Source organism: Maniola hyperantus, chromosome 14 (genome assembly GCF_902806685.2).
Source record: "Maniola hyperantus chromosome 14, iAphHyp1.2, whole genome shotgun sequence".
Taxonomy (NCBI): Eukaryota; Metazoa; Arthropoda; class Insecta; order Lepidoptera; family Nymphalidae; genus Maniola; species Maniola hyperantus.
Window position 1 is genome coordinate 11,068,243 of NC_048549.1, and position 14,700 is coordinate 11,082,942.

The window sequence follows — 14,700 nt, forward strand, 5'->3', positions numbered from 1 at the left end:
AGAAAAAGGTCTTCATTAGTAAAACATAAGGTTCAATATTGATAACAAGTTATTATGTCACATATGACACTATAAATACCCAGCAGCCCAAGCATAACCAGAACGTCACATCTCTTACTAAAGCTAAAAAAGATTGTGCTTGGGCTGCGGGCGCTGTAAAATTGCTTGCTTAGCTTTTTTTCGCTTCGGTATTCCATACTGGCAAGTTATCATTTTTATGATACTTCCCAAGATGAAATGACACTAGAAGATAAAATTATGACTGTGTTAGAATTTAGAATACAAAATATGCTGCGATTTTCTTTGATTTCCTCTTGAAAAATATTAAAACAATATAGAAAAAATAAAATTTGACTTTCTTTTTACTCGTATTAAAATGCATGGTGACGTGGGTGTCTCTTTTTATAATAGTCGAAGCTGATGCCCGCGACTTCATACGAGTGGATTTAAGTTTTAAAAATCCTGTCGAAATTATGATTTTCCGAGATAAAACGTAGTCACTCTCCAGATCTTTCTGGAAGAAGAAAAATCAAGTTGATCCGTAGATCTGTTGCGACAAATCAAAATGCGTGAAAATAGCATGTCATCCCGCAAGTAGCTCTTGTTTTCCCGGGGTAAAAAATTAACAATGCAAAAAATCACAAACCAACACCCTTTCGCATTATAATACTAAATAGGGCTATTAATATGGATATAGATATATTTAGAATTATATGCCTAAATTAATGACCCCCGTATTTTAGTGACCATGTAGGCATTTGGAAGGAAACCCCAGTCGGAATTAAACTTTTACCTGTGGTCGCGCGGTACAGCAAAGTCCATTTAGATTCAATTTTCGACTATGAATAAATTAAGACCATATCAAGACCCTTCGTAATGAAATTATCTCAACCGTAAGAGCATTACGTGTACAGTACGTAGCAGAAAATACTGTACATCGACCTTTAGAAAGAGATAGCAGTTTTGTAGAGCGTTGACAAAACGTCACATAGGTATGAGTGACAGAGACAACGCTCTACATACCCGAAATGTCATTCTAAAGGGCGATATGCCGTGTACTCTATGTATACTCTATCCACGCCACGGATAGAATCTAAATATATAAAAGGAAAAGGTGACTGACTGACTGATCTATCAACGCACAGCTCACACTACTGGTCGGATCGGGCTGAAAATTGGCATGCAGATAGCTATTATGACGTAGACATCCGCTAAGAAAGGTTTTTGAAAATTCAACCCCTAAGGGGGTGAAATAGGGGTTTGATATTTGTGTAGTCCACGCGGACGAAGTCGCGAGCATAAGCTAGTTTGATATAACGCTCGCTCTGTTGACAGTTACGTAATCCCATACAAATGACAGAGCCAAAAATCTCAGTGGGCGTTAACCATTTTGAAACACCAACCAAACACAAACAAAACTATGTTTTCGAATTGAATTTCGAATGTTTCTAAAAACATTCCCGAATTGAATTTCTTATATTATTTGAAAACATGTTTGTGATTGGTTGGTGACTTTAATGTTACTTCTAGTGAAAGAATCACATACAGTACGCGGCCAAAAGTGATGAACATCGATCTTTAGATGGAGATAGCAGATTTGTAGAGCACTGTCTCGGTCGTTGATACCGACAAAACGTCATATGGGTATGAGTGACAGAGACAACGCTAAAATGTCATTCTAAAGGCCGATGTTCGTCACTTTAAGCCGTATACTGTACATATTTGTCTTATCTACTAGTTCATTTACCTTATACGGATAAATATAAAATAAACCATATACCGCGTAAAGTCACGCACTGAGGCTTGAAATAACCATGACGCGTAAACAACAGACCCCTACGCCTGTCGAACCTGAACAAAAATGTCTAAAGGGACGCTCAGAGATCATTGGACGCGCGCCGCTGGGAACGTTTGATTCCTGAACTAGAAAATGAAATCCCATTTAGTTCTCTATACGAGGTGCGTCCCTTGGGCCGGTATCTGGCAATCAGTGTGACATTAATAAACGAACGTTTGTAATGGCGGTTCCACATTGGCACATGTCGTGTTGCGAACGACTATGGTTTCCGGCTATATTGACCAAATCATGACCGATAATGCACCCAAATTGTAAGGCAATACATGACTATAGGTAGACCAGAATCTCATGAAAAATACGGAAATGAAATTCCAAATTTAGCAACACTGTACTCTGTGAATATCCTATGTATATAGTACTCTGTGGTGAATATTGTGGTGAATTATTAATATTCGTCTTCGCTGGCAAAGACGAGGTCCCCGATTTCTAACGTCACCTGGACGTGGACTCTCTGCTTAAGAATATTTTTGAATGTAATTAAACACTGTGAGTTTTTTTTAAAAACCACAATAAATTAAAATAATTCGTCTTTGTAAGTAAAAAATACAACCGAACCAGATGACAGAGTCATTCTTCGATAATTTAAGAGAACTGCTGAAAAAATATTTGGAATTTGAAGCTGGTTTTTATAGCATACTTTGCCAGATTCAGCTCAGTTCATAGCGCGAAAATATGGCGTATAGGGTTTGCGGTGCAATGTGAAGCCGCCGTAACGTATATTTATGTCCGCAGAGTTAAATATTCATGGAGCGGCCACCACAGAGATGGGTTCGAGATTGGACTTATCAAAAAAAGATGGATCAGCTTTGAGCGTCATAAAACGATCATATCGGTTCCCTCACGTGTGTAATAATTGTTGCCGGCCACCGCCACTGATGTGGAACATTGAAGCAAAAAAATACATATTTCTCTAGCGTTATACAGGGTGTAACCAGAAAGCTAACAAAAATGAAGACAGGTGATAGTACCTACTGATGATTACTGATATGATACCACAAAAAAAGCGAAAAAATAAATAAAAAAATATCCTATACTTTGTAAAAGTTCACTATATATTGCAAATAAAATATCTGACTGATTATTTCCTATTATAAAATCCTATCTGGATTCCTAGGCTTAGCAATAATCGCCAGATTTAGGATTACCTGACGCATGGCCCAATTTTTGGGAATTGGCATTAATACGATCTCTTGAACCATTTTGCTTTTAAATCACGTCGCGAGGTGGCGGGGGAAAAAAAGATGTGTGACAGATTATGTTTATTCCTCGACGGACGAGACTGTGAATGGTCACGTTTTATATGTACGAGGGATTGAAACGGGCATAAGGACGTGCCTGCGCACGAATACAAATAGAAGTCGTCCACTTTTTAGTGTTCCGTATACAAAAAAACTGGCCAAGTGCGAGTCAGACTCGCGCACTGAGGGTTCCGTACTGCAGTCGTATTTTTTCGACTTTTTGCACGATAAATCAAAAACTATTATGCATAAAAATATATAAAACTCTGTTTTAGAATGCACAAGTGAAGCCTTTTCATATGATACATTCCAAAAATCTTTACAATCCATTGTAAAGATTTTTGGAAATCATTGTACTTGAGCCTCGAAATGGGCTTACGACTGTCTCGAATAGGTTTCAGCGCGGGCATAGAGAATCCTCTTCGTTTATTCCGTATAAAACTCACTTCTTCGAAAGTTTCCTGAGCAAAAGATGTTTTGTAGAACATTGAACCCAGTTGATTTTTTCGAAACTGCATCCAGACTATAGACGAATAAGGCACAGAACCCTAAATCGACGCAGACGAAGTCGGAGGAATTAGCTAGTATACTATATAAAAAACCCGTCAAGTGCGAGTCAGGCTCAGGCAACGAGAGGTCCGTAGGTACTACAATCGTATTTTTTCGATATTTTACGACAAAACTATGATACATAAAAATAAATAAAAATCTGTTTTAGAATGCACAAGTAAAGCCCTTTCATATGATACCCCACTTGATATAGTTATCTTACTTCGAAAGTTGAAAATAGCAATATTTGTTCATGACCACAATAAATTTTTTTTTGTAACCACAAATTCACGGTTTTCAGATTTTTCCCCGAATGTCTGCTGTGAGACCTACCTACCTGCCAAATTTCATGATTCTAGGTCAACGGGAAGTACCCTGTAGGTTTCTTGACAGACAGACAGACAACAAAGTGATCCTATAAGGGTTCCGTTTTTCCTTTTGAGGTAGGTACGGAACCCTAAATCTGTGGGCTGATTCGCTAACTCAGTGCCTAACCACTGAATGATAGCCAATGAACTCATTTGACATTTATTTTTAATCCACGTTAGTTTGCTAACATACATATTACTCAATATACATATACATAGATACAACCCCTACAATTACTGACGCTGAATAAACATTGTATCGTAGCACCATTAGGGTGCGTTACCACTGAAGCGGATGCGAGCGGAGACAGGAAAAGTGGAGCAGTAAAAAGTTATGGGCCTGTCAGTGTCACACTTAACGACTATCTACTAAGCACTACGCATTAGATGGGTCATTTCGGAACAGAATAGTTTTCTATGAATAGGATTATTCCAAGGACAAGTTATAAGGAACACGATTTCAAATGATCCATTTAGTGCAAAGTAGGTACATAGCGATCGTTGTAAATGCGATGCTAAGTACACAAAACTTTGTCAAGTGAATTCAGCGCATACTCCACCTACTCCTAAAATTCAGCTACTGCGCTGGACGAATGTTACCAGAGCACGCTTCACTCTGCTCTGTTCTATATTGTGCTAACCTGCAGCTATATTCATTTTACACTTATTTTAGTTTAACACAAAACTGACGTGGCGTAGACGCAGGTATCATCCAAAAACTTATTTATAAGTTGTGATTACATATTATGGTGGTGCCACATTGACTGTGTATAATTAATTATTCTTTTCTAAACTAACGCTGATTTTCACTGAAGATACTCGTATGTATAAAATGTAGTTACTTAAACTTCACCTACTCTATGCTTGATTTTGTTTTAATGGAAACGTTCCCTAACTAATGCGGGGTCAGTGGGTCAGTTGGTGACCATTATCTTGCCACTTTTTGTGGCGAGCTTGCCAGTAATTGACTTCACGATTATTGCCTTCCGTAACTTCAAACTTCTTATCTAAGTTGCGAGTGCAATGCAGGAAAAAACGTTGTTTACCTTAAACTTGTTCGAGACATGCAATCTTATTATTATCAATTATTGTATTAATCAAATCCTAAGTTAAAACATGACTGTACATTATAAACTACCTACTCATTGAATCAAGGCTCACCTTACTTTGATTGTTACTTAATACAGTTGTATTTGATACTAATTAATTGATATGCTATGATATGATATGAAGCTGTGGTAGTCTGGTGGTTAGGACGTCCGCCTTCCAATCGGAGGTCGAGGGTTTGATCCCGGGCACGCACCACTAACTTTTCGGAGTTATGTGCGTTTTTAAGTAATTAAAATATTACTTGCTTTAACGGTGAAGGAAAACATCGTGAGTAAACCTGCATGCCTAAGAGTTCTCCATAATGTTCTCAAAGGTGTGTGAAGTCTGCCAATCCGCACTTGGCCAGCGTGGTAGACTATGGCCAAAACCCTTCTCACTCTGAGAGGAGACCTGTGCTCTATAGTGAGCCGGTGATGGGTTGATCATGATGATGATGAATTGATATGAAATGCGGTTTGACAATTCACACAAATTTGAGAAAGTTATGGAGAACTCTCAGGTATGCAGGTTTCCCATCCTTACGATCTTTATCGTTAAAGCAAATAACATTTATTGCTTAAAACGCACAAAACTTCGAACAGTTAGAGAACCCCCGGCCCTCGATTAGGAGGCTGACGTCTCAACCACTACGCTATCATCGCTTCCTTAAAACTATAATTTAATGCCAAATGAACGAAAACGTAATGATAATAATTAGTAATGTTGTGCAAAACGAAATCCGTCACAAAACATTGCTATTATAATATCGATGTACGTGTTGACAAAGCAGCTTGGTGGCCACAACGTTACATATTTCACAGAATTTATGACAATAATCTCGCCTGCCCAGGTTAGGTCAGGTTCACACAGAAATTGGGCCAATTTATTATATCGCAGGTATTAAATTGACGTTGTTTTTGGAATATTTCATCTGGCGAGCACCATGTGGTGGCTAATCATCTAATTTGTATGCTTTGGAATAGAAAGCGGTACAATTTGTACTGTTAAAATGTAACACACGTAGAATAGTAGTTTATGAAATAGTTGCATTTATCAATTTTTAATTGATTGAAAACAGACGTAGGTGCTGTAAACTATTGCCTGCGTTGGTAAAATTCGTCGTCAAAAACTTTTCGGGTACAGTGATCTAACATAATTTTAATGAAAATATTATGATAAATCAATTTTACTTTCCCGTATTTCTTAGTCATGTATTGCTTAATAATGATAAGTTGACCAACATGAATAACAGTAATTTATCAAACTCAATGACGATATATTCATAATTCATAATTCATAATTCATAATTCATAATTTTTTATTGCAAAAAATACACGTGTAGTGGTGTTACAATATTTTTTTGGAAACAGTGTATTACCAAGTATGGCGTGCAATGTTATTAAGTAGGTACAATAAATGTCAATAATATATACCTAATTTAAATAAGTCATCAATAATTAGTATTTTAAAGGAGAATATTGAGTACGAAACAAAATAAAATATTGCGATTACAAAATGTCAATCATTAAAATTAATAAAATATTGTGTAAACAGACATCAAAAGTGGAAAAAAGTATGTCAACATGCTATCATTAAAATTATTATTAGTTATAGTACTTAGATTAGTAATTTTTAACAACAAACACTTTATCCGCCAAATAATCATTCTTTGAAATTTAAGAAGTCATTAACCGAGTAAAAACAATGAAATAATAACCATTCGTGTAGCTTCCGTTTAAATTTAGGAAGTGTCATTTCTTTCATGGCCGTTGGTAGATTATTGAATATTTGAATCGCCATACAAAATGCATTTTGTCTATACAAAGTTAGTTTGATGTTAGTGTGAGTGTTAGTTATTGTTAGTGGGATGCATTATCGTTATTGATATTGAGGATTTCAATAATAATACATTATTATTAATTTATAGAGACATCCGTTCATAGTGAGATTAGAAATGCAAAAAATTGCATTATGTATCTAATGTGTTTGGTCTCAGCATAGATACTAAACTCGAAGATATGGTCTCGAATAGGACCTATATGAGCAGATTCTAAGTCGTGGGCATCATCTAGTAGTTTATCTAAATGTATGAAAGGAAAAGGTGACTGATTGACTGACTGACTGATCTATCAACGCACAGTTCAAACTACTAGACGAATCGGGCTGATATTTGGTATGCAGATAGCTATTATGACGTAGGCATCCGCTAAGAAAAGATTTTTGGAAATTCAACCCCTAAGGGGGTGAAATAGAGGTTTGAAATTTGTAATAATAAAATATAATTTTATTAATTAAAAAAAAAAAAAAAAAAAAATTTGTAATAAAAAAATAAAAAAATAGTCCACGCGGACGAAGTCGCGAGTATAAGCTAGTATTTGATAATTATGGAAAGTAAGTATATACTTACCTTACCTTGTAATAAAAGCGCATCGCTTATAGCGGAAAAATCGTAAATAATAATATAGGTATGGGACGCGACAGTTTGAGATAGCAATCAGGGACGGAACGTGCACACCCGCGCAGCCCCCGTACTAATCCGGTGCGGGCGAGCGCGGGTGACGTGCGGGTGTGCGGGGTGTTCCTTCCCCGATTGCCATCTCCACCTGCCGCGCACTATACCTATGTAGTTTGTACCTACCTACCTAGAGATAATCCGACATTGTGGTTAATTTTGCTGTACACTAAATTATTGAACTACAACGATAGGTCTACTTAAATCTATTCCTATCCTTTTTATAGCGCTTCCTGCGGAAAAGGATAGCACAAAGGATAAACAAATTATATTGCCACCATGCATATTAAAATATGAGTAAAAAGTAATGAAAATTAATTTTATTAAAAAAAGGATTATAGTTAAAGTGGTTCAGTACAAGCCATAACTCCGCACCTAATTCTGGAAATCTTTAAGAAAAATAGGATTTTCATTAAAAATAACCAAAACTGATTATCAAAAAAAGTTCTATAAATACAATGACGTGGACTCCCGCTGAGGATCTGTAAAACACAAAAACAATTAGTTCATACAAAACTTACGTGTTAAATATTGTATAAAAAAATTCGCAGAGTCGTTGACCGGGGGTATCCCGATCAGGGGTTCTTGTGTCACTGTGACTTCTAGGGGCGGCAGTGTCTCCAGTGAGTCTTCGGTCCCTACGTCTGTCCCAGAATGATAAAACTTTTGTATTTTTTATGCGGTTGTCGTATTTTTTTAAACCTAATTAAATGTTCTAGCTTAAGTTCTACTTAGTACTAGCTATTATAATAGTAAGATAGGTCGGAATATAACATATATATCGCGCTAAAATAGTACGTTCTGCAGCCCAAGCATTACAACTGCGACAACGATTTAACGTCAACAAAGCAACGAGAAAGCGCTGTCTTTGCAAAAGTCGTGAGATGAGTTCCACTGACTGTTCTTAGGCTGCCGAATGTGACAAAGCTCTTAATATACCTACATATAATTGTAGAGAATTGTTAGTTTCTCATAAAATGCAAATATATTAAAGATCGGTAAAATCAAACTAAATTGGATCTAGAGATTTCTATTGCGGATCAGAATTTGATCTCAACTGAATAATATTAATGTTTATAACATGCGTGGATTGGCCGTGCCCATAAATTATCATACTTTTGTTCACCTATGGGGCACGGGCACCGTCCACGGTTCAAACCGGTTCGGTTTATCGTAAATCTACCCTCAAATTTAAGTATACTCAAACAAAAGGCATATTCAATCGATTAAACGTAATATTATAAATATGAGTAGGTACAAAATACATATTTCAATCACAATACACACGTATTGAAATCTACGAGTATATAATACAAGGAAAAGCATAATATTATATATAAATCTACATATTGTATGAATTGTATATACATTATTTATGATTTCATACAACACATAATATAAGCACCATAAATCAGTTCATTGTTACAGCCGAGAAAAACCCAGTTTTCGAAACGGTATGCAATAAATAAACATCCAAGCATCGATTATTGAAAGATTTATATCTGAGCGCCTCTGAAGAGGGCTACATCATTATTCATACACTTTATATATCCACTCCTATTGTATGGATAAGAATGCTGGCAAAATTTTCCTACTGATACTAGGTATTTAAAATATAATATTACTAGCTGTTATTTATAGGTTTTTTGGGTAGTTTCAAAGAAACGCAGTTACTCCATTACTAGCTATATTTCCACTGACTCATGCATCGCGCGGCTGCAACCGCGCACCTTTCCTTTTACATCTACCTACATCCTATAACATCCCTCCGACATTATTTTCACAAATAAAGAACCTTATCCACTAAAAGACATAGGTAGGTACTTAACTAAAAATATTTCCTATAATTAATGTGTTTACGAGGTCTTAAAGTCCGACGAATTCGATTGCTCGTATCCGGTATAGCCTGGGCTGAAGGTAGCGGGGAACCCGATGGCATAGGAACCGGCTCCGTGGCCTGGTCAATCCGTTCCGCCGATGTGCCGCCGCTGGGGCAACGTGTGCGAACCTCCAAGTCTACAGTGCCCGTACTGGCGACCTCATCATGTCGTTCGGGTTCTTGGTGTCCTTCCATCACACTTTCCCCCTCAAATTTGCAAATTTGGTTTTTGTGTCTTTTTATTGGAACGTTACTGTCCATTAGACTTATTAAGTATAACGATTGACCAATTTTTTTCAGCACAGTTCCTTTGGCCCAATTTTGTTGTTTATTGTAGATCTTCACCAAAACAACTTCCCCTTCCTTAAAGTCTATGTTCCTTTTTCCCCGATAGTTTTTAATCTGTGAACACTGATTCCTTTTTACCGTTTTTGCTATTTCCCGGTCGGATGACGATGATGATCGCACCGGAGGATTTAGCAAATCTAATCTACAACGTAAATTTTTACCAAATAACATCTCAGCAGGTGACCGATTTGTGGTGGAATGTGTAGAATTGCGATAGTGGAACAAAAACTCATTTAACTTATTATTTATATCTCTTTTTGACGTCCCTGATAAAACTATGCTCTTTAAAGCTTTTTTAACGATCTTAACAAAACTTTCTGCCTGTCCATTGCTTGAAGGGTGATAGGTAGGCGAAGTTAAATGAGAAATACCATTGTAACTACAGAAGTTTTTAAATTCTGATGACGTAAAAGAACTGCCGTTATCGCTGCAGATTGTATGAAATAATCCAAATCTTGACATAATTTCGCTTAACTTTTCAATTACTACTCTAGAATTGTACCCGTTACTCACATCAAAAACTTCCACCCATTTAGAATAAGCGTCAACCACTACTAAATATACCTTATTATTAAAAGGGCCTAAAAAATCCACATGTACCCGGAACCAGGGTTCCGGCGGATACGGCCATGGAGTGAGCGGGGCGCGCGGCGGGGCGGCACGAAGCTGCGCGCACACTGCACATGCACCTACTGCAGCTTCTAAACTCGCGGACATCTTAGGCCACCAAAATCGCATTCTTGCCGAGGCCTTCATTTTAGCTACACCCATGTGGCCCGTATGCAACTCCTTAAGCACTGCGCCTTGCATAGCTTCGGGTATTACGAGTTTCGCCCCTCTCATTACGCACCCGTTTTCAAACGACAATTCATAACGACAATTAAAATACGGCTTTAGTTTATTATCCATCACCTTGTTTGGCCAACCGTTCAAGAGATAACTAGTAACTTGCATTAATATTTTATCCGACTTCGTACTTTGTTGAACATCTTTAAAGATCGCTGGCATTGAATTTGCGTCCCAAATGTAATAAGAATAGGAGCTATTATCGATTGTGCTACTTTCACTTCTAATCTGTTTACATTGATTATTAAATTTTTTTGGTACTAATTCTGACTCATCGCGGATCGTGGCGCGGCTAAGGTAATCGGCCGAGTTATTTGCACTACTAACGTATTCAATACAGTAGTTATACGCTGCTAGGAACAACGCGTACCTTTGTAAACGGTTTGCTGTAATTTCAGGTATACCACGGCCTGGTCGAAAAATAGATAATAATGGCTTATGATCGGTTCTCAATATAAATGGCTCTGCTCTGCCATATAGATATTGGTGGAACCGCCGCACCCCGAATATAATTGCCGTAGCTTCTTTTTGTATTTGACTATACTGTTTTTCTGCTGCACTTAATGACCTAGATACATACGAGACGGGCCGCTCCTCGCCATCGACTTCTATCTGTGATAACACTGCACCGAGACCGTAAGGTGACGCGTCCACTGTCAAAATTATTTTCGCGTCAGGATTAAAATGTGCTAAAGTATTTTCAGAAGCTAACTGTTTCTTGATTAATTCAAAAGCCTCCGAATGTTCCTGTTCCCATTTCCAATTAATATTTTTTTTTAATAAGGAATGTAAAGGACATAAAATACTAGAAGCATTTTTGATAAAACCCCTATAATAGTTTACTAAACCCAAAAACGACTTAAGTTCGGTAACATTTGTGGGAACATTAGCCTTAAGAATAGCCTTCACTTTGTCTGGTGACTTATGTAACCCGTTTTTGTCGATAGTATATCCTAAATAAGATACCGACTCTTGGAAAAAAGTACATTTATCTTTTTGTAATACAAGTCCAGCATTTTGTAGTCTTTTAAAAACCTGGTTTAACCTCTCTAAATGTTCTTGATCATTTTTCCCTGTTATTAAAATATCATCTAAGAACTGAAGCACTCCATCTATCCCTGTTAAAATTAACTCTAATGTTCTTTGAAATATAGCCGGCGCACTTGACAACCCAAACACTAATCTCGTGTATTTAAATAAACCCTTATGTGTATTTATGCATGTCAATAATTGTGAATCTTCTTTTAACCTTAGTTGATTATATGCATTAGATAAGTCTAGTTTTGAAAATTTTACCCCGCCATGGAGTTTAGAAAATAATTCCTCAATACGAGGGAGTGGATATTTTTCAATTAAAAGTTGTTTGTTAAGCGTCGCTGAGTAATCTGCACACACCCTTATGCTTCCATTACTTTTTAAAACCGGAACTATTGGGCTTGCATACTCAGAAAACTGTACCGGCTCAATGACTCCTAAAGACATTAATCTATTCAATTCTGCTTCTAGTTTATTACGTAGGGCAAAAGGTACCGACCTGGCTTTAAAAAAAATAGGTTTAGAGTCTGGTTTCAAATTCAACGTCACTTCAATGTCTTTGCAACACCCTAATGAATCAGAAAAAAGCCTTGGGTATTTATTAATTAGGGCGTCAACACAGTCTTCTTTTGCTGTGCAACTATTTATTGGGCATATTTCTAGATTGAATTTAGTAATGAAATCACGGCCTAGCAGGGGTGGCCCGCCTCCTTTTACCACATAAACATCTAACATTTCCGTTTTATTTCTGTATTCAAACTTTAAAGGTAACATTCCTATTGTCCGAATAATGCTGCCATTGTAACTTTGCAGAATTCTATTGTTTTCCAATAATTTATGTTTAGAAAAATACTTATAATATGTAGAATCTGAAATAGCCGTTACAGCTGATCCTGTATCTAATTCAAAACACAAAGATACACTATCCACCACAATCGTTTCCCGCATCGGTTGTCCGTGATAGCTACGAAGATTAAATATGAGTCGCTTACCATCATCGCCATCGACCTGCTCATCCGAATGAAACTGTAGGAAATGCTGGTTGTCCTGTCCTTTCTTGGCGACACAGGCGCGCTGTATATGACCTTTGACCCCGCATAGCCTACAAGTAAACGACTTATATCTACAGATTTGGCTATCATGACCGAAAACATTACACACGCAACACTTTTTTTTATTAGCTGGCACTGTACGAGACGCACTTCCTTTCTTAGCACTATTCACTTGTCTTCCTTGGGACAACCCTGGTTGCCCGGCCGCTACTGCGTGTACCTCGACGAATGGTGATACTGCTAGGTCTTGAGATGGCGGCGCTGTCGTGGCTACTTGCCGTGCTCCCTCGCTAGCCCAATATACACTTTCCGCCCATTGCAACGCTTTTTCTATTGTTAGTCCCTCGAGGGACTTCTCGAAGAGTCGTTCCCGAACTTTGCCATTCGCCATACCGAGGACGAACCTGTCGCGCAGCATCTCATTCAGAACGACGGCCGGAAAACTGCAATCCTTTGCTAATCCTCGTACTCGGGCGGCCCACTCGCTCAAGGACTCACTATTGCCTTGACAGGCACTATGGAATTTATAACGTTCCGCAAACCCACATTTCTTTGCTTTGAAATGTCCATCCAGCAACGATACAACTTGGGCGTAAGACAGAGAGGAAACCTCATTAGGTAATGCTAAATCCCTAATGAGTTTATAGGTAGGTTCCGCACAACTACTCAGCAAAATCGCCCGCCGCTTTGCGCCTGACTTGTCCGCGACATCGTCGCGTCGCGAGAAACCATTGTTCTATGCGTCCTTTGTACAACTCCCATTCCTGTGTTTCGTGATTAAACACTGTCAATAAACCCACTGACACTTTATCCATGCTTGCTCGCGTTTTAATTATTCGTCGCCACTGTTATTTATAGGTTTTTTGGGTAGTTTCAAAGAAACGCAGTTACTCCATTACTAGCTATATTTCCACTGACTCATGCATCGCGCGGCTGCAACCGCGCACCTTTCCTTTTACATCTACCTACATCCTATAACACTAGCTGATGCCCGCGACTTCGTACGCGTGGATTTAGGTTCTAAAAATCCCGTGGGAACTCTTTGATTTTCAGGGATAAAAAGTAGCCTATATCACTCTCCAGGTCTTAAGCTATACCCATGCAAAAAATCACGTCAATCCGTAGCGACGTAATTGTAGGACAAACCAACAAACAAACACACTTTTACATTTATAATAAGGGTACTGATAGCCTGGAGTTTTAACACTTGAAGAAGTGTTTTTTATTATTTTTAATTCCGATACAAGTAAGCCCTTAACTGCGTACTCACCTGGTGGTAAGTGATGATGCAGTTTAAGCGGGCTAACTTGGAAAGGGTATGGCAGTTTCATCAAACCCGTACCCCTGTTTATCCGCCTTTTAAATAGCTCCATATACAATGTGTCCAGTCATAAAGTGTTAAACGAAAGGATGAGAAACTAAGATGTAGAACTATCACTAAAAAATATTAAAAAAAAGCGGAAAACATTTTTTGTTTTTACAATATTCCAAATTTTTTGCAGGATTTTTTCAATTGAAGTGATTTTAATGTCAAAGTCAAATGATTTATTCAAAATAGGTAATAAATTACTCTTTTTGATAGTCAGATGTTGGATTTGTAAGATATAGTGGTGATAATTATTACGTTATTATATTTTGTTCGTGAAACCGGCCCTGTAAAACTATTATTATCAACCAAAGCATAGGCTTTAACAACAGAATTTAAATACACAGAAAAAACTAGGTATATAAAGAAGGTGTAGCACGAATTAATATAATATTTTCCGTTCCATTTAAACAACGAGACAAAACCGGGCCGCTCCCGAAAATAGAAGATCCCGCTAAAACTCTATTCATTCAAAAGTGTTTCCTTAAAATAAAAGCGCAAATATTTTTGCCTCCGTTCCGCCTCATTACATGCAATTTCATATCGTTGGCAACCAAAAC

General features: G+C 37.6%; 1 protein-coding gene and 1 pseudogene across 9 annotated transcripts in view; both read right to left on the minus strand.

Annotated features, from left to right (window-relative positions):
- The window catches only part of Lar (tyrosine-protein phosphatase Lar), a 566,012-nt gene that overhangs the window by 129,191 nt on the left and 422,121 nt on the right, over window positions 1–14,700 (minus strand). For 5 of the 9 annotated variants that reach the window (XM_069503059.1, XM_069503057.1, XM_069503058.1 and 2 more), the window contains exon 4: window positions 8,136–8,258. The exons of the other annotated variants lie outside the window; for them this stretch is intronic. In XM_069503059.1, coding sequence (XP_069359160.1) covers window positions 8,136–8,258 — 123 coding nt within the window. The remainder of the gene's footprint in view (window positions 1–8,135; window positions 8,259–14,700) is intronic. 9 annotated transcript variants of the gene reach the window in all.
- Window positions 9,847–13,679, minus strand: LOC138403248 (uncharacterized; annotated as a pseudogene).